The sequence below is a fragment of the Rhea pennata genome, chromosome 10 (genome assembly GCF_028389875.1).
Source record: "Rhea pennata isolate bPtePen1 chromosome 10, bPtePen1.pri, whole genome shotgun sequence".
NCBI lineage: Eukaryota > Metazoa > Chordata > Aves > Rheiformes > Rheidae > Rhea > Rhea pennata.
In genome coordinates, this window is record NC_084672.1 from 9969483 (window position 1) to 9988525 (window position 19043).

Genomic DNA, 19043 nt, shown 5'->3' on the forward strand with positions numbered 1-19043 from the left:
TAGTGTAAGGAGACCAGAATTGCTATGAAATGTATGTTGTCACCTAATGGATATAAACTGAGGCAGGAACATGTTAGCTAGAGCTGTCTTGAAGGGGGAAGTTGTGCGTGCATCGAGCTGTCCCGCTTGCGAAGGCAGCTGGTTCGCCTGCAGGGGACGGAGTCCACAATCCACGTAATCTGCTCAGGGCTTATCCAGAGTGGAGGAGGTGGGAGAGCGCTGCCACCTGGCATATGTTTGTGGGTCAGAAGGCGCAGAAATGTGTTTTGGGATGTTGTTGTTTTTTAAGCTCAGTAATCAACTTTGGTCAAAAAGGCCTGCTCCTTTTTTCCTTATTTTTTCTTTTTTTCCCCCTCAGATCACTCTTTTGCATATGCTTATGGTAGCTATTTGAAATGCTTCCTATTTTGCATTCCCTGAAGGCTGGTTTCCAAGTGGTTCCTGCTGGTTTTGAAACTGTTACAAGGTAGATGGGCTCCCTAGGAGAAAAACAGCGGTGTACCCATAAATTTAGCTTTGGCCTTCCGTTCCCTCACAGGAGGGGACGTTTCCACAGAGACCAAAGCTCACTTGTTTGAAGATGTTTCAAGAAGGATATTTTTAGATCTACTGTTTAGCTCATGGAAGAACTTCTGTCCTTAATAGTAGAGCAGATTGTAACGGAAGTCCTCTGAAACGTCTCTCTGGCCTTTTTCTGTCATGTTCTTCACTTTTTCTTCTATGTAACTTCATGTTTCCCTTCCCATTTTTTTCTTGTCCGTGGCTACTCTTCCTCATTTCTCCTGTTTCACTTTCTGTATGACAGTTGCCAGTTCAGAAGAACCTTTTAATACTGTAAAGGAGTTTATGGAGCATGGGAAAAGGGCCTAACCTTTAGGTTAAAAAGATACTGTCTTAAAAATTAGCCCCCCGGGTCACTTTGCACCGCAGTTAAACCAGAAGCACTTCCTGAGTAGCAAGCTGAGCAGCGTTTATAAAGAATGAGTATGCCACAGAGCCGAAGCTCTGCTGTCTGCTGGAAGCAGCAGCACCTCATACACATCAATTACGCCTGGACCTTGCTTAGGAGTTGTCATATGTCCTTTGACCCTGCTGTAAATATATAATATGTCAACACTTATGCTGATGTTTGAGGTGAGCTTGGTGTGTCATGTTCTGATTGGTGGTATAAGGATAATGAGCACAGAAAGAGAAGTTTGTTACAGTAACTGTTCTATTTTGGGGAAGTCTGACTCCAACTAAAACAATCCGAGAGATGCCTTTAGTTGTCTATTAGTAGTAGTACAAAGTAGAAAAGATTTTACTGCATATGAGGCTACAATGTGCAGTCAGTCAGTGTCTTGAGAGATACTGGCAAAACTGCCACACTGGCTTTCTGAAGAGTTAGATCCAGAATAGTTAGAATGTTTATTCAGTGATGCAGGGCTAATTTAAAGCTTCACAATTTTTTTTAGCAATGCCCTAGCCTGCATCTTACTTTAATTGGCATACTATGAAATTGAGATTGTCTCGACTTTTGTTTCTGGAGTACCTATTGCCATGGCAGCGAGGTGCTTCACTTACGGTATAAACTGTTTTCAGAAACACGTGAGTGAATCCAAAGCAAATCTGTGTTGAAGCAAATTGCAGCTGTGTGTTAAAGGAGTTCTCTTGCTACCCTGTACTTTCCTCTGTTGTCCTGTGAGTCTTATTCATGCATCTGTTTCGGTGTTACACTGGAGTTATAAACCCTTTAGAAAGGGAGCTCTGCATTTATCATGATACTGGAGCTCAGGTACTGCAAAACCTATCGTCATTAATACCACTCCATCCCTACTTAAGTGCCATATAGAGGTTCCTGTTCCTCATTTGTGTGCTGTGGATGCATTTCTGCCTGCCTTTTAGGCTGCAACAGCTGGTAGATTAGCAAAATTGGATACATAGTTTCCGTACTTTGCCTTTAAAAATATATATGCCCCACCAACAGCGGGAATGAAGATGGTACGGGTGAGACTTTGCTCTGAGATCCTGGTAACATGTTCATCAGAATCAGCTCAGTCTACTGCATGTTGGACTTTCTAACAGTAAAGGGGGGGGGGGGGAACTCCTAAAAGAGCTTTACAGCATGTCTTGAAAAACATCGTGCCCTGGCTGTGGTGACAGACCACCAACGTGAGCTGCTGCTTGGTTACCAACGGGATAAAAATATTGCTCCAGGGAGATGTTTTTATACAGTTGCTTATTCATATTGCAGTAGTGGCCAAAAGCTCCCTTATGCTCAGCAATACAGAAATATTAAGGAAATGCTGGTTTCAGAGGCCACAGTCCAGTTTAGCTTCACTTCATCATAAAACCAGGCAGCCTGACAGCCTGTAGTTGGATGACCAGTGCTATGCTATTCTTCTCTTGTAACTTTTATTCTCCCTTTTGCAAGTACCTTTTAATTTGGCTGTGTGAGAGTCAAGTATTTTCTAGGCCTGCCAGATACCTTGCTGCCAGCTTGGGAAAGGAGCTGAAAACCTTCCAATTGTACAGCAGGAACAGCCTAAGCTATAGGCTGGGTTTTTTTTGTTGTTGTTGTCAGAGCAGTGACAGCAGGCTCTTTGCCAGTCTAGACTAGCTATAAGATGTCTTCTGAACAAATTATTTTCTGCTAGATATCTTCCACACTGAATAATTCTTTATACAACCTATATCAGGCAATTCAGCTAAGCACAGAAGCACCTTTTGATTTTGTAGCTTTCTTAACCAGTTGTGATGGCCAAATGCTATTAAACTCTTTCCTTCTTTCTACCCGCTGTTGTCTCCACTTCCTTCTCAGTTTGGAAAATATTTTTAACTCTTATATTTTGCATACTCAAAGTTGATGATTATATTAATTCAAATTCTACTTATTTGCAGCTGTGAAATAGCAAGCAAGTGAGGATTTTTTTTTTTTTTTTTTTTTGTAGACTAGATAGCAATATTTGGGAGCCATCCAAGACTCCTGTGATCTGTGCATTTTATGGAATGATATATCTTTACCATTGTAAAGTACATTTAGCATGATATTTTAAACTGGAAAGGAAAAATGAGAAATAACTTACATTGATCAGAAACCAAAACAATGAACAAAACTGCAGTCTCAAATCCTTGTAAAAGTATGGTGTCTTCAAATATATTAACGAGATAATTTGGTCTTTTTGTTCTGGTTATGTGGAATGGAGGGGATAGAACAGTAACCATTTTGTTAAATGATGAGAATGTTATTAGCATCCAGGATATCTAAATGAAGTTCTTGAGTGTGACTTGGGGTAGGGGAGAATCTAACTTATAATTTGCTGTGCTGTGGAGTGAAAGATAAGAGGTGCTTGCAAAGGTGGTGAAGATTTGCCGACAAACTGATGCTCGTCCTTTGAGGACAGCTTTATCAAACCTAGGTAATATTTCAGTTAGTTTATAGGTCCATTTTAAAATACAGATTTGTGAATTAAGCCTGTTTGGAGTCAATTTTAAAGAGCTACAATGGATAGAAGAGATTCTTTGTTTTGCCTCCCCCTTTTTTTGTTTTTATTTTTTGCTTTTATAATGCAAAATTTGTTTTTAAACTGATGTTTATTTTCTCTACAGGTATGGTGTTAGTCCTGAGAACATTATTCTGTATGGTCAGAGTATCGGTACTGTCCCTACAGTAGACCTGGCATCTCGGTACGAGTGTGCAGCAGTAATCCTTCATTCTCCTCTGATGTCTGGATTACGGGTAGCTTTTCCTGACACTAGGAAAACCTATTGTTTTGATGCTTTTCCAAGGTATGTATAAATGCTGCAAAGGGATTGTTCTGTACTCAGTATGCTGTTTAGATGTTTGAAAGGACCTAGTCAGGAAACTTTCTAAAGTTTGTTCTTAAATTGTTCTTAAATTATGATCTGCATTTTGAACTTCAGATATGCACACTTGCTAAATCAAAGCAGATATTCACACAATAAACAGGCTGATCTCAATCTCAAACTGACATGATAGTAAGTTTAGTGAACATAAAGTCTTAGTATTTATAACTTTCTGCTTTTTTTGAAATTGTTAACGTCATTGTTAACATCAGAATTCTTATTCAATCGACTTTGGAATAGTAGCTTAACAACTGCTAATGCACTAAGTCCTTCAGGCTAATAACTAACAAATTAGTAATCATACACTCTAACACGTCAATTGACTTTGATTTAGAAGATAGTACGATATTGTGAAATGGATGTGCTGTTTTCAAGTTGCTTGCTAGTACATTGCTACAGTTTTAACAGATCAGCAAAGAAAAAGATAGTGGCTACTTTAAAGGGAGAGAATAAGCGAAGGTCAAGCTAGAGCGCAAGTCTGATGCGGTTCACCTTTGTTGGTTCTGTATTTCCTGTTTGATCTAGGGGAATGCCTTTTAGGGTTTGGGGAGTTTTTGTTTGTTTTCCTTTGGCTCTTGCAGGTAAAACAGTTCTGCATCCCTGGTATGCTTGTCCACATAAAAATCAGTAAAATTCTCCTTATGGAGATCATGTAAGCTCCTAATTTTTATGATCAGGATAAGTATGTTACTGTCCCTCTCTCTGAAGATACCAAGCTTGTTTAAGGAGTTCTGTAACATTTTGCATACAGAAAGCTGTATACAACTTGTTTTGAGGGAAAGCATGTGTCTTTATAGCCTAGTGTCTCATTTAAAAAGAAATTGCAACAGACCTAAATTAAAGAAAATCCAAATGCTTCGGAATAACAGATGTTCTAGGAGTCTTTTAAAACTTCTCATGTGACCCAGGTTAGATTACACAAAAGCCAAGTCCAAAAATTTGGAAATTAGTAAATGGAATTTACTAATTTTTGATACATTTCTAGATGTCTGCACTTGATGTTTACAATATTCAAAATACTGAATGCATTACAATATTCAAAATACTGAATGCATTCGATTTTCAACAGTTCCATTCTGATGCTTTGTTTGCCTGTTTGGATTTCTTTCTTTTCAAGAAAGATCTTGGATTTTACTACATGGAAGTTTCTTTTTGAAAAAAAAAATGTAGAGCTGATATGTTTTTTCTTCTCAGGCAGAGTTATTAATTACCTAATGATTCTCTAAAACTTGACTAAATTCTACATTGCACATTTTGTCAAGAGATTAGTAAAACTAAGCCCAAAAGATGTTTAAGAAAATACCTTAAAACATCTGATTGTGGTGACTTTGTACAGTTAAAATTCCAATGTTGTAAAAATGGATTATTTTTTGAGACTTTCATTTAAATATGAAAGGCTTTGGTGCTTGTCTAGGATGAGCTCTGCATTTATGTTCAGCAGAAGGAGGACTGAGCAAAATGTTGATGCTTTCCGGGACAGGATTTGTCATGCATAAAAATACAACTTGAGTATATGTGGCAGGAATAAATGTGATTTAAGAAGACAAGTATGTAGTTGCTAATCTCCCAGTCAACTTCAGATATCAACACAAGTACTTCTATGGGACCGTGACCTTTTTTTGGTCACTGAAATATCTCACTTTCTCCAGAGCAGGATGCACAGTTCAAGACAGTAACAGAACTATTTGTGGTAGTTGAACGTTGCAAATTTGAGAGAAGCCAGTCTCCTTACAGCAGTGTATACCAGCTTGGGAGTGATGAGGCAAGAGGTAGATTTAAAAAAAAAAATCCATGAAGCCTTGTGTGGAGCTTGGCTTTGCTTCAGAAGATCATGTTTGTAATGAGTATAGTAGTTGGGGATATTCATAGCATTTATTGTGCTTGTTTTATTTTGGTCTCAAAAGATTAAAATTGAAAGTGTGTGAGGAGGGTAGAAATCATATCTGTAAATCTCTATGCCTAAACAGCCAGATGACCAAGTATATAGCTCTCACAGTAACTGTATTGAGTCCCAGTGTTCAGTATTGTTGCAAATAAGTTAAAATGTAAATTGTTGAAGGTATGGTCAGAACTTGAAATTCTTTTTCACAAACTTGTTCATTGTCATTAAACTTTAATATTTTCAAATATTTCTGCTAGATGAAAAATAAAGCTTTAAAAGTAGCTCTGTTTACCGAACTAGCAGTGATTAGCTGATTCCAGCTAAATCAAGTAAAACTTCAAAAAGAAATAAAAGGGAGGAAGACATCGACAACAGATGGACTGTAGTGCTTGAGTATTTTGCTCTTAACCTACTAAACTGTTGCTGTCAGTCTGACTTCACTTATACTGTAAGCAGTGATAATAAACATCTGTGCACTTTCATGAGTGTGTACAGCTCAACTGTCTGTCTTCACAGTAGGAAACAAAATAGTTCTATGTGCACCTACGGTGAATGCTATTATGCGCATTTTATGTTGGGACTCTGTGCAAATGTGGTCACTGTAGATTTTTCTAGCTGCAGAGCGGTGTGGCTAAGAATACTAAGCAAGTCTAATGTGCAGTTTAAATACTGCCTTATGAGTTGCTGAGTTGGCAGTGGGATGCTTTCCAGTTTTCTGCAAAATACAAATATTATCTAACTTAACGTTCTGTGAATAGATGTGCAAAAATAGTTTCATCAGCTGACTACTGTAGTGAAAGGGCTTTCCTACTTTCCTACAATAAATGAGAATTTAAAATCTAGCCACCAACATGATATATAAAAATCTGTATATAAGTAACTGTACATAGCTGGCATAGCTGTCACATCTTGGAACTCAGAGGCAGACCCTTCATGGACTTAAGACTTGAGCTTATATAGCACTTTGATTAATTCATACCACAGCCAAAATATAGATAATTTGTTTCACAGCTTTCATCACCAAAATATTTATTATACTGCTGTTTCTCTTACATTCTGGGGATACTTCTAGACAGGGAAAGTGAAATGCATTGCATTTTAATTTTAAATAACACTTTTCCTCTTTAAGTGATACAAAGTCTTTTTTTTATTATTATTATTTTGGTGAAGCACTGAGACAGACAAAAAATGTGTTTACAGCCAGCTGTTTACTGGAATACCAGTGACTATTCTCTAGATTATTAGATGCTGAGGTTCACATACGTGAAGTTTTTTGCTTTGATTTATATCCTAATTTTTAATTAACTTCCTATTTCCATACAGCTTCTTTTAAACTTGTTTTTAAATTGTGTTTGTTGGGGCCAGTATTTTTAATTATTTCAAGCAATTAAACTGGCCACTTTATAAAGTCTCTAGCCCAAGTGGCATGCTTTCTGCTTCTGGAGTAGGAAAATCCACACGTTTCTACTGGCTAGCTTTAAGAAACAGACTTGTCCTTCTGTCAAATTAAATATTACCAATGTACATTTTTCTGCCTACTTTATCCCATACTGTACATCATGTCCTGAGCCAAAGGATAATTCTGTTATTGGCAGATTCCTGTATCTGTTGATGTAAGTGGAGCTGGCTAGGAAGCAGTGAGTTCATTAGCCTCTGTTCCTATACACTGATGTGCAAATATTGGTAACTCCTTACATGGAGTGGCTAGCTGGAAATTCAAGTCCATACCTGCATGAAGGCAGTCTGAGAAAGGTGTTATTTCTTGCTTAGAAGTTCAGGAGCTACCAGTGTCCTCCATAATTGGGACTTGGAGGCCTGAACTCGCAGGTACGTAGGTATTTTTGTCACGCTTTGCTTCCCTCTGAACCCACGTCCCTGCGAGAGGCAGTGCTCTGTGTGCGCTGGCCCGCTAAGCACAGCGGGCACCGGAGGTAAAAACCACTCTTCAGTCAGAGCTGGGGAAGAAATCAGATGCATAAAATAATCCTATGTGAGTTTCTTTCACTTTACTGTTAAATATTCATTTCTGCCATTTGAACTTAGAGTTAGTATAAAGACCAGATTACTCTTTATCTGAATCTACCTGGATGGGGGGTTATAAGAGAGGCTTTGAACGTCACGATCAGAGTGGGGTTTTGCTGTTGTATGAAGCCTGGTGGCTGCAATGCAGCTAATCGGCTCCTAATAAGTTAAATTGAAGAGTGATAATGTGTAATGGGAAGAGTCTGCATTGGTCACATGTCACTTGAAGTCTTACTTGCCTCTCAGTGGGTTTCCTCATTGTTTTTGTGAGTAGATGGACAAACTGTTCTCTTGCACCAAAACTTACTTACCTGGTGCCATGCAAACTTCACGTCGTTAGAGCTGGCAGCATGACGGTGCTGCCAGCTGCTGTCTTCATGTGTGCGTTGTAAATCAACCTTATTCTGTGTCATGTGGACGCAATTCTAAAGGTATTGCAGGATTAAAAACATGCAGTGGCAACCAGATTACACGGTGATAACTAAACTTGCTTTCTTAAGTAGTGCCAAATGTAAAAAGCCCCAAACTGAGCAATGCTTTTCTTTTCCATCCCCCAGCATTGACAAGATATCTAAAGTAACCTCTCCTGTGTTGGTAATCCATGGTACCGAAGATGAGGTCATTGATTTCTCCCACGGCCTGGCGATGTACGAGCGATGTCCGCGAGCGGTAGAGCCCCTCTGGGTGGAAGGGGCTGGGCATAATGACATAGAGCTTTATGCACAATACTTAGAGAGACTAAAACAGTTCATATCTCATGAACTTCCCAACTCCTGAAGAAGTCTACCTGATTTTACCTCAATTACTGTGAACGGAAGAAATTACCTGTTTTTGCACATGCTTTAACTGGATAGCTGTAATAGCTTTATACTATGAAGAAATGCCCTGACTTTAGGGTGTTCTAATCAAACATCTGATGAAATTTGTCTTTTATATCTGGAAATGATTCTAATGCACACAATATGGTCAACTACTGTAATTCCAATAATTTTTAGCTTCGTTGCCCTGAAGGAACTGGGAATACTAGCTGCTTATGGGGACACTTTTTACCTAGTGCTGCATTAATCAAAGGTCAATTTTCTCTGTCTCACTTCTGATCGTTTATAACTCTGTCCTACAAAGACTTTTTTTTCCCAACGTTCTCGGTATGTAGACCACAACTGTCACGAGCTGCAGCTTGTTCTAAACAATCAGTTGTGGGTTCAGTCTAAGGGAGTACTTTCTCTGTAAAGTTTTTCTAACTGTGGTATTGTAACTGGAAAGTTATTGTGATGAAGATCTCCCCTCCTCCCTTTTTGTGTTCTTTTGTTAACTTACTGACCTTCCCAAGTAAATTATTTAAGTAGTTTTTCCTGAAAATAAGCAAACTACTATATGGGGCTAAATTCTGTAATGACCTCTCAATTACCTGTATAAACATAACTGGAATATTCTTAAAGGAAAAATGGACAAAACTGCTTTTGTTTAAAAATAAATGTGTAAATTTACTACTAGAAAACTCATTTTAATATTCAGATGGTCTGAATAATAGCCATAACAGACATTTCCTTCTGTAAAGCATTCCTGTAGACTTTTTAAAAGTATTGTACATATTCGAATTTTCATTGTGCATAGATTCTTAATTGGTAGTTTTAATTTATGTCTAGCTACAATAAACTGCAAAATTCTGGTTTGTATATGATTGAATACATTTTGTTAAAATATGTTTTTATCCCTATATTATTTTGCTATTAAAGTTTTATAAAGTTTCCAGGACAAAACAATTTACACATTTATGTTTTGATGAATTTATGTAACTAAACTTTCATTGAACTGATCTTTTTAGTTTAGAAGTAATTCGATTCTTTTGACACTGGAATCGCACAGATTATGCATCAGAAATGCAAGACACTTAAAATTGTTACACTACTAGCATAGGTCTTAATTTTTCCAAATTTAAAGGCCTTAAATGTACTGTAAGCCTCAGATTGTTGTATAAATTGATCGCGATTGATTGCAGTTTGTGTCCTGTTGCTAGAATGCAACGCAGTGATTGTAATGGAATAAAGGATGCATGGATTAGATTTTACTGAATTTTGAATTTTATTTGGGGTATAATTTTCATACTAAAAGGAATTGTGCAGAAAACTTGATAGGATAACTTGAAATTTAGTGTTTTTTAGTTCACTCCCTCTGTGGACAAATATTCTCAAGCACTCAGCTTTGTGTGTAAGTCAAGTGTAAAAATGGTTATTTTAAAATAGTGTTCAGCTCTTTAATGAAAAATCATGTTTCGTGGCCTAGAGGAGATACTTGAACACAAGTGCCATGAGTCCTTGTAAAAGGCCTGCTGTTAATGGTCAGCAAAGGAAGTGTGTATGCAGTCTTTGAGGCTGATTATTCACTTGGCCCTAGTCCTGTAAAGAAAACTGGAATTTTCACTTATAGTCTGAGGGGGAGGGAATGAAGGCACCAGACCTTCTCCATGTCGTTTGGATCCTCACAGTCCAAATCCTTACGTGCGTGTTGTCCAGTCTTGATTCCAAATGCCCCAAGCTGTGGGGCTTCCAAGCAGCTCTCTTGGTGACATAATTGGCAGGTTTTGCCTAATCGTCATCTCAAGATTGCCTCTTCCCTCATTTATTTCATGTAGTCTTATCTCCTGTTATTGTGCACCCTCATAAATCCAGAGTGGATGTTCTTTCATTTCCACCCGTGCTTGGGGTTTTTTTTATTTGCTTTGGGAGGATTCTTTATGTTCCACAGACTTAGGCTCTGTGGAAACAAAGTTGATGTCCATGGTATGGGTAGTCCAGATAACTTGCAAAAGTTATCTTCAGCAAAGCGTCACTGTTTCAGACATTTCCCCCGAAAACTACTGATCGACATTAGAATTATTAGTGATTGAATATTAAAAAGACTGTGTCCAACTCATGAAACTATAAGACAGCAATCTGAGGTCTCTGTTTAAAGGAAAAAAAGAAGCTTTAGCTGATGGAAAATGGCCATTATGAGATGTTACAAAAGAAGCTTTGAATTGGGTTAGAACAACAGTCAGTGTTCTGAGAAACTGCTAACATTTTCTCACTTGGATGTATAATTTTGGCCTTTAAGAGCTTGTTACGCATGTTTTAGAGCTACCGAGGGGTCGCTGTAAAAATGAATTCCTGCTGTATGTGGCCAGATAAGTTATCCTATGGGATTTGTCTTCCAAGAGTGTAAATTATGATAACTGATTTTTTTTCCCTGATGTGGATGCTCTTTCCATTTTTCCTGTGTAACTTGCCTATCTTGGTTTATGTAATAAAACTGTATATGAAGTACATTTTTTCAGTAGTGCGAACGGAAGGTAAGATGTGGCTCATCTGCATTTTACATGGTTGTCTAACCATTTTTACGTTGAAAAAGCCAGAGAAAAATATGTTGCCACTATAAAAATAGCATTTTTGAGGAGTTCAGTATGTATTCTGTTTAAATTTATGTAATGTAAATTTAACTTCTGTCCACAAGCAGATCTGTTATTGTTGTTGCCTCAGCAATTTTTTTTCCAGTTTTTCCATGTCTTTTCTGTAATTTGTGGCAACTCTACTCAAGGTGCTGACTGCTTAGCTTTCTAATACCCAAACTTGTATCTTCACCTAGCATTGTACGCATCTTTTATAAACTCTGTATTGTATTTGCTTTTTCTAACTGATGCTAAACATAGACATGGAGAATGAACTCACTCCGCTCCTCTGGTTATTTATTCACTAGTAAACTTTTTTCCTCCTCTTTTAGAACGTAGCTTTTCCCCAGGTCCATTCTCCTGAAGTGTCAGTTAATGATGCAGTTTGAGTCCATGTAACTCGTCTCCATATCCAGCCTCTCTCCTTTGTGGCAATGACCACCCAGTCTAGTCCCAAGACACTCGTGTTGCGAATGCAATCGTTTTGTAACCCCAACGCGGGGGAGAGTAGGATGGCTCCTGATGGCGAATGCTCTGCAACGGGGAAGGAGGTAAAGCAGAAAAACCCTCTGCTTCAGGGTTTGTGCCGCTTCAGCGTCCTGCAGTAATTCTTAAATCAGGCTGAGATGAATTTCCCAAGTAAGAGATGGTAGTTTCAACTGTGAAATATTTGGGTCTTGTAACTTTGTTGTAACAAAGTAACAAGTTTATGAAGTTAAAGTTAGCAAAGTTAACAAGTAAAACCTACTTCTTAAGTGAGGGGCTGGTGCTGGTGTTAGTGCAAGGAGCTCTATGCCTGTGGCAGTGTCTTGGCAGCTGGGTTCCTGCAGTCACCAAATTAATTTTGAGGGGGGTGGGGGGAGCGGGGAAAAAGAGAAGAAGTTTAGATGAAGGTGCCTGCTCTGCCTCTGAGGAGCAAACCGCCGCCCTGCCTCCCTCCCTCCCTCCCCCCCCCCCCGCCGGGGTGTTAACTCCAGGTTCTCCCCCGGCTCCTGCAGCGCAAAGGCGGGGATGGCGCCGCCGCCGCGGCGGGGGCCGGCTGCGAGCGGGCACCGCTTTGCTCTCCGCGCGAAAGCTCGGGGCGGTGCGCGGCCGCGGTGCGCCCGGAGCCGCCGGCGGCCGCGCCAGAGGTGCCCGGGAGCGGCCGGAGGCAGCGCAGCCCCCGCCGCGCCATGCCGCGTAAGCAGCGCGCGGGGGGGCGGCGGGCGCGGCGCGGCGCGGAGCGGCATCAACGCGCCTCTCTGTGTTGCAGGTGCCTCCCCGCGGAGGGAGGCGGCCCGCGGGGGCCTCGGCGCCGCCGCGGCGCTCGCCGCCTCGCTGCTGCTGCTGCTGCCCGCCCGGCCCGAGGCGCAAGCGACCCGCTCCCACAGTCAGTAGCCGCGCGGGGGCCGCGGGGGGGAGCGCGGCGGGCCCGGCCCGGGGGGGCGGCCGCGGCGGCCCCGGCGCTCCCGGCGCCCGGCTCGGGGCGGCCCCGCCTGGCGGCCGCGCTGCGCCCGCGGAGCCGCCGCCGGCCCGGCCCGGCCCGGCCCGGCCCGGCCCCGCCGTGCGCCGCCCCCTCGGCCCGGCCGCGGGGGTCTTGGCGCTGCTGCCTGCGCGGTGGCGGCTCGGGGGGTCGGAGAGGGCGTCCGGCAGCTTGGGGCGTTACCTGGAGGAAAACGGGAAGGGGAAAGCGCTGCTGGCCGCCGCGAGGCCCGGTTAGGCAGCGCGGTTTGACCGCGGCCCCGGAGGTGACCGTGGGCAGTTGGCCCGTAATCGATTTTCTTCTCGTATTCTTCAGGCCTTTCCTTAGTTAAGGGCTGCCTTTGCAGTGGAAGCGTTGGAAGCGTTGCTCGTGCCTCCGCTGTTTTCATTCTAAGCGCCACCGCAGTTTATTCTAGAAAGTTTGCGGACCCACCCGAAGCTGCGATATCGCTCGCGTTTGAAGCCGCTTCCCGGTCGCGGCAGCGTGACCACGCGCCGTGGAGCGTTCGGAGAGGGGGGCTCAGGCGCTGGCCCAGGGCCGGGTCCAGCCGGCTCAGGCCCGTGCCAGTCATAACATCCCCCCCTTCATGCGTGGGCCAGCTGCATTCTCCTGTCCCTCTCCTTGTTCCTCCCACCCGTCCTGCACGAGCTATTTGCCCCCATCTGCTTCAGTTTGCCCATCTATAAAATAGTCGGAGAAGTCGTTCATCTCTCGGGTCCAGCGAATGGGACTGCTGCAACCCCTCGACTGATCGTTTTGAATGAGCGATGCAGTAAACATGCACATTAGTAGTATCGTTCTGACGTATTTCTGAGTTACGCGCTGCCTTCTAGTCCTGGCAGTCCTATTTTGCAATTTACAGGGTTATATTTCACAGTGATGGAACTACAGCCATAAATGTATATTTCAAAATGTAAAATTCTAACAATTTAATAGAGCTTGTCACTAATATGATTCCAATATGCAAGTAATCCCTTTGAAAGTCAGTCATGACTACCTCAAGCTGATAACCCTCATCTTGAGATCAAATTTTAAAAAAAATATTTGAAGCTTCTAAAACGTGCAGAAGGACGGAGATCCACCTCTAGGAAATAGAAGAACATTTTTAAAAATCTCAGTCCTCCTCTTCAGAAAGGAAAGGGAATGCTGCAGGCACATTCCAGGACTCTGAGGACATGACCTCTAACAGTATGTCGTTATGTTAATGTCGTTATGTTAAAGCATTAACTATTTCAAACCCTTGTCTATATCTATTGGAGTCATAGAAGCTGCATTAGACCCTAGCTGGTCTAGTGGGCCAGCAAGAGGTGAACGTCTTCCTTCCTCAGCCGTGTATGAAAAAGACATTATCTTACTCCATGTAATATATAAGGTGTACTTGTAATCTGTAATAGGAATCATGACTATTATTAGTCTTTTCCAGAAAAATTAGATGAAATAGAACATATTCTTTGGTCATTGGTATTTTGGAGGAATCTATGTACATGTGTATAAGAAAGATATTTTTATTGAGCATCCATTACAGAAATTTAGTTTAAATTTCTGTTTAAATAAAAAGTAGCAAAGTCGTTATTATATTATAGTACTTAAAAAGAATTAATAAAAAAATCCTGAGAACTAAATACATTATTAGTCATTATAATCTGTTGATTTGGCCTATCAGTATGGACAGTAAGCTTGTCAAAGTAGTGTAGTAAACTACAGTGTGTTCAGGGATAGAGTAGAACATGCATAAGTGTGTGTTTATATAATATATATATCTTCTAAGAAATACACGAGGAACATTTTTCTTCACTGTTTATGTTTCATAGGTCTTACTGTATTTATGATTATTTCAGAAAATAGCCTGAATCCCAACAATTTTTTGTGGGATATGGATTATGAGGGACTGTTCCACAGTACCAAAAGTCTGGCAGGGACTGCGGGCTCTTACCAACCCTCCAGCTTGTTCAGAAGCAACTCTCTCGTACGCCACAGGGAAAGAAGAAGTTTGTTAAGTCAGAATCTGAGCCAGAAATCACAGGGAAAGCAGTTGTCCTGTGACATGCTCCTTAAACTTTCCAGATATGTTTTAATGGACACCTTTGGACCTAGCTTGGCCTGGAATCTCTACCGATTTTATAACTGTGATCGAGAAGTCAATCAGCCTAAAATTCGGATTGGTCCTCTCAAGGTGGCACGCTACAAACTGAAGCCTTTCTTGCTACACCGGGTGCTTCAGCTCCTCAGGAACATGGGAGTGTTGTCTGAAGCTCAGCCATCCAAAGCCTTCTTGCTGCTAGAGGAACAAATGCTTCAAACAAGGAAAATCCAGATAAAGCCCAAAGTGAAACAAAGTGGTAAGTACATAAGGAAAAGACATGGTTTTGGTTTCTCACCATTTTGGGGTTGTCTCTACTACCTGTGAGTGACCTATGATGTGTACTTGAAAGCACAAGGTGATAGTGCTGCTCAGTCTCATGCTTTCCCATCTGTGGTTTCTGCCTCCCCTCTTCTTCCTCGCGGTCAGGGCAGCCAGCTTCTGCTGGCGCTCAGATGTGGGTCAAACAGTGTGAGATGTGCTGCCCAGGGTGGACGGTGCTGCATGCAGTCCAGCACGAGGTGACTGCCTGTGCCTCGCTGCAGGAGCTCAGCCTGGAGCTGCCACTGTCATTTGGGCCCTGACGCCTTGCAGAGCAGTGCCCAGACCTCAGTGTGCTCACTGTAGGCAGCATCTCATGAAGTAGGTAGGGAGGGAGCAATTGCTATCTGCAAAACAGGAGATGCTAGATGAACGCTGGAGCAGAAGGCATTCGCTGGAGATGGGCCATAGGCTGGGAGCTGCATTATAAGGAGACAGTCTGTGGGGGTCGATACAGTCACTAAAAGCAGCATTATGGTAATGGTGTACCTAGCCCTGTGGGGCTGCGGGTCCTGTGGCGGCCTCGGAGAGCAGCCATAATGCAGGCAGGGGTCATTAGCAGTGTGTTGTTCACAGCTCCCCAGGGCAGCGGCTGCGCCAGCCTGCTCCTGCTCGGAGCCGAGGGCTGCGCGCGGAGCTGTGTGGGGATGCTCTTCCGTCCTGGGAAAGAAACGAAGTCAAGCGTGGTGAAGGATGACAGCATTTGACAGCTGGGAGGAGTTAAAAAAAAGATCTGATTGTTCATCAGCGTTGTCGTACGAGCTGCTGACCGCGTCCCCTGTCTCCAGGTTGCCCGACGGGCTGCGCCGAGAGGCCCTGGCGCAGCGGCGGGCGGGCGCCGGGGCCCGGCGGAGCCGCGCGGCGGCGGCAGCGGCGCCGGTGCAAGGGCGCCGCCGCTCGGCCGGCCGCGGCGCAGCAGGCGCGGGCCCGCGGCGCCCCGCGCGGCGCCCGCCGGCGCGGTTCGGCCCCCGGCGCCGCGGGTTCCCCGCTCCTCGGGCAAGGAGCCGGGGGCTCCTCTGCTCCTTCCTTTCGCTGCGCAGCGCCGAGGGGACAGGCTGGCTTCGCCGGGGAGCGTGCAGCGCTGCGCGGCCCCCGCATCCCTCACCAGAGGTGTTCGTGCCGTGGGAGCAAATCCAGCCGCAGCCAACTCAGGTTACAGCTCTGTTTTCCGTCTCTGCCTTAAAATGAGACCTCACTAGTCGTCAATATTTGTTATTGAATGTTACAGTCTTATTTGCAGGGAAAACGTTATAGTTATTGCAACATGCTGAGACATGAGATGTTAGAGGTTTCCTCATAGCTCGTAGCCCCTTAGGGTAGTGGAAAATGACCCATGTTGTTTATTAGAAAGATAAACTTTAGTTTATAACCTAGAGTAACAATAACACTCAAGTGAGGCTTTTCTCTCTCTCTCTCTCTCTCTTTTTTTTTTTTTTTTTTTTTTTCCTGCAAGGAAGCACTGATAGCATGCTTGAGGCAGAGGAGTGTTAGTCACCATTTCCCACTTGCAGGTGTGAGGATGTTTGGAAATGATCTTACGCTGAGGATGTGTCTTGTTACTGACCACGATTGTGCAAGCTTTAAGCTGGTGCTGTTGCAAAAACAAAAACCATCCTGAAAATGAAATGTGGAAAAGAGTGAAAGGAAAACATTTTTGCTTCTGAGCACCAGGACGCAGATAACAATAGGCACTTCTGTATTTCCCTTAGAGTGAATCTTCAGGAGAACAAGCTGATATTTCGAGTTTAATTTGCTCTGTAATTTTCTTCCTCAGGCCATTTAATACTGGGGAAAAATGACACTGAAATCATTCGCCTCAGAGTAGTTCTTCTTCCCGAGAAAAAGAATTGGACCGTTGTATCTATGTGGATTTTGAGGCTACTGAGGGAAAGTGCCTTTGAATAGCACTTCCACTTAGAGACTTTCAGTACTTGGTCAGAAAAAGTCACACTTCAACTAGAGTGACCTCAGCTTTGCTAATAACTTTGTAAGGTCTGCACAAAGTTTAGTGCTAGCTGCAACCTGTATTACATTGGCTCTTAGTAACAGTAAGATCAGTAAGATTGTAGATTAATATTTTTAATGTATTTTCTTCTGTTTAGATTGCAAATCTATGAAATCTTTTAAACAGAGTAAATATTTTGAAGATGAAAGAGATTTGTAGGGCCCTGACAGGTGTAAAAAATAATGGTTCAAGTTCTCTTCTACCTCAAATTTGGCACTTTTAGAACCACTGAGTTTAGAGAGATAATAATGTAGTATGTTTAGAGACAAAATACTTTTGTCTCCTTTTGCTTGAAACTTCCACCTATTGAGTCTTTCTCCGAAAAAGTGACCACAGGCACTATACTGCTAATAGCAACAGCCCTGACCTATATTCACGTATGTCGTATTCAGGTATGAACTAAGCGCAATGCTGACTAAAGATGCTTTTTAGAACCGAAGTGGCAAAAGCCACCTGAGACAGGAACAGAAGTGCCAGCGTTAAGTGACAGATGAACAGCCAGTAGCAAAAGTGGCAGCCTTGCAATTTCCCTGCATTTATGGAGTACGAAAACGGAGGGGTATTACCTCGTTTTGTTTCTCCAGGTTGGATGCTTATCTTAATATTCAGCAATATTGTGTGTGCTAAAACAGAGTATAAGAGGAGGGATGTGTTTTCTCCAGCTCAGGCGTGTGTTGCTCCCGCTCTGCGTGGCGGCCTGCTCGGGGCATGGCTGTGCCCCTCGCCCCATCCCCCTGCTTCCAGCCTGCTCTCGTATTTTGTCTGACAGCGCTCTCTGCTTATTAACATGACTATAGCCTCTTTGTGCCCTCCGTCAGAAGAAATCCCGCGCCAGAATAAATTTCAGGGGCGACAGATTGGAACAGTTTGGCCAGATGATGGCACACAAAGGTCTGCGGGCGAAGCAGCACCTGTGGTTTTGCACCTCCCCGGTTTGGCCCCGGGCAGGAGCAGCGGTGGGCGCGTTTGCTACCCTCCTCTGGCCGATCCTCTCCCTGCATGCTGGACCCCGGGGCAGAGGTGAGGGCCTTCAGGTAGACCCTGCGAAGGAGATGGCGGTGGCTGCAATAAGCAGTTACTATCTTTGTGTGTCCCCAGGAAGGGGTGCTCAGCTGTGCTATACTTTAGAGCTAAGAAAAACATGGTATTCTGGTTCCTAGAAAAGGAACAGTTTGCAGGAGTCTTTCCATGACCGTGTCCACTGACACTGGCATCCGGACTGGACTGGGAAAAGCAACGAGCAGCCCCAGGCCAGGGCAGAGAAATGCCCGTGGGTTTCTTTGAGGCTGTGTCTTGTCTGAGCACCTCCTAAAGCAGAAGGGATTTTTCCTTTCTCCCACGATGGGCTCTGGCTGCAGGTTGCTTTGGTTGGATCCTGCGAGGCCAACTGGCGGACACCTCTCTGCCAGGCTGTGGGCGGGGGGACACTAGGTACCCCGTCGGGGAAGGCGCCGGGGGGCAGCTGCCTCCCCAGGATGGACGGGGGCTAACGCGTGCCTGGTGACAGCGTGAGGGTCGCGTGCCTCGGCCCCCAGCCCTTCCTGGGGAGGCAGCCGACCTGAACCCCTCGCTTTGCGCCAGGCTGTGGGCCCCGGCCGGGCGCGCTGGGGGCCTGTGCAGGGCCCCGGGCACCCCCGGGGGGCAGGATCCACGCGAGCCCTGTGCGGGGGAGGCCAGTGGCGAGCGGGCCAGTGGGGGGCTCTCCCGGCCCCAGCGCCGGGGCCGGTCGCCGATGCACGTCCAGGCTGGAGGGATCGTCCCCGGCTGGGAGGAGCCAGCAGCTCCGCTGCTGTAAACAGTGCGGGCACCGCCGGCGGCTGGAAGATGGATATAAATAGGGAGGCGGAGGGGAGGCAGGCGGAGCGGAGCCGCCTGCGCTGCCGGCCGTGCCTCTGCAGCCGGGTGCAGCGCCCGCGGGGTCCCGAGCGCCGCGGCGGGCGGCGGCAGCGACCGGGAGGCGGCGTGAAAAGTTCGCGGCTCTGGCTGCCGCGGGATAGGTAA

At 44.1% G+C, this 19043-nt stretch overlaps 3 protein-coding genes across 3 annotated transcripts in view; all 3 read left to right on the forward strand.

The window, feature by feature from the left end:
- Positions 1-9504, forward strand: part of ABHD17C (abhydrolase domain containing 17C, depalmitoylase) — a 35468-nt gene extending 25964 nt beyond the window's left edge. Inside the window, exons 2-3 of the mRNA XM_062583538.1 lie at positions 3589-3768; positions 8308-9504. Of these exons, the coding sequence (XP_062439522.1) occupies positions 3589-3768; positions 8308-8527 (400 nt within the window). The 3' untranslated portion in view covers positions 8528-9504. The remainder of the gene's footprint in view (positions 1-3588; positions 3769-8307) is intronic.
- Positions 9505-12481: 2977 nt separating this feature from the next.
- Positions 12482-19043, forward strand: part of LOC134144434 (inactive cell surface hyaluronidase CEMIP2-like) — a 57513-nt gene continuing 50951 nt past the window's right edge. The window contains exons 1-2 of the mRNA XM_062583308.1: positions 12482-12543; positions 14448-14975. Coding sequence (XP_062439292.1) covers positions 14462-14975 — 514 coding nt within the window. The 5' untranslated portion in view covers positions 12482-12543; positions 14448-14461. The remainder of the gene's footprint in view (positions 12544-14447; positions 14976-19043) is intronic.
- CEMIP (cell migration inducing hyaluronidase 1) overlaps positions 17196-19043 on the forward strand; it is a 119375-nt gene continuing 117527 nt past the window's right edge. Inside the window, exon 1 of the mRNA XM_062583309.1 lies at positions 17196-19039. The gene's annotated coding sequence lies outside the window, so the exon portion shown is untranslated. The remainder of the gene's footprint in view (positions 19040-19043) is intronic.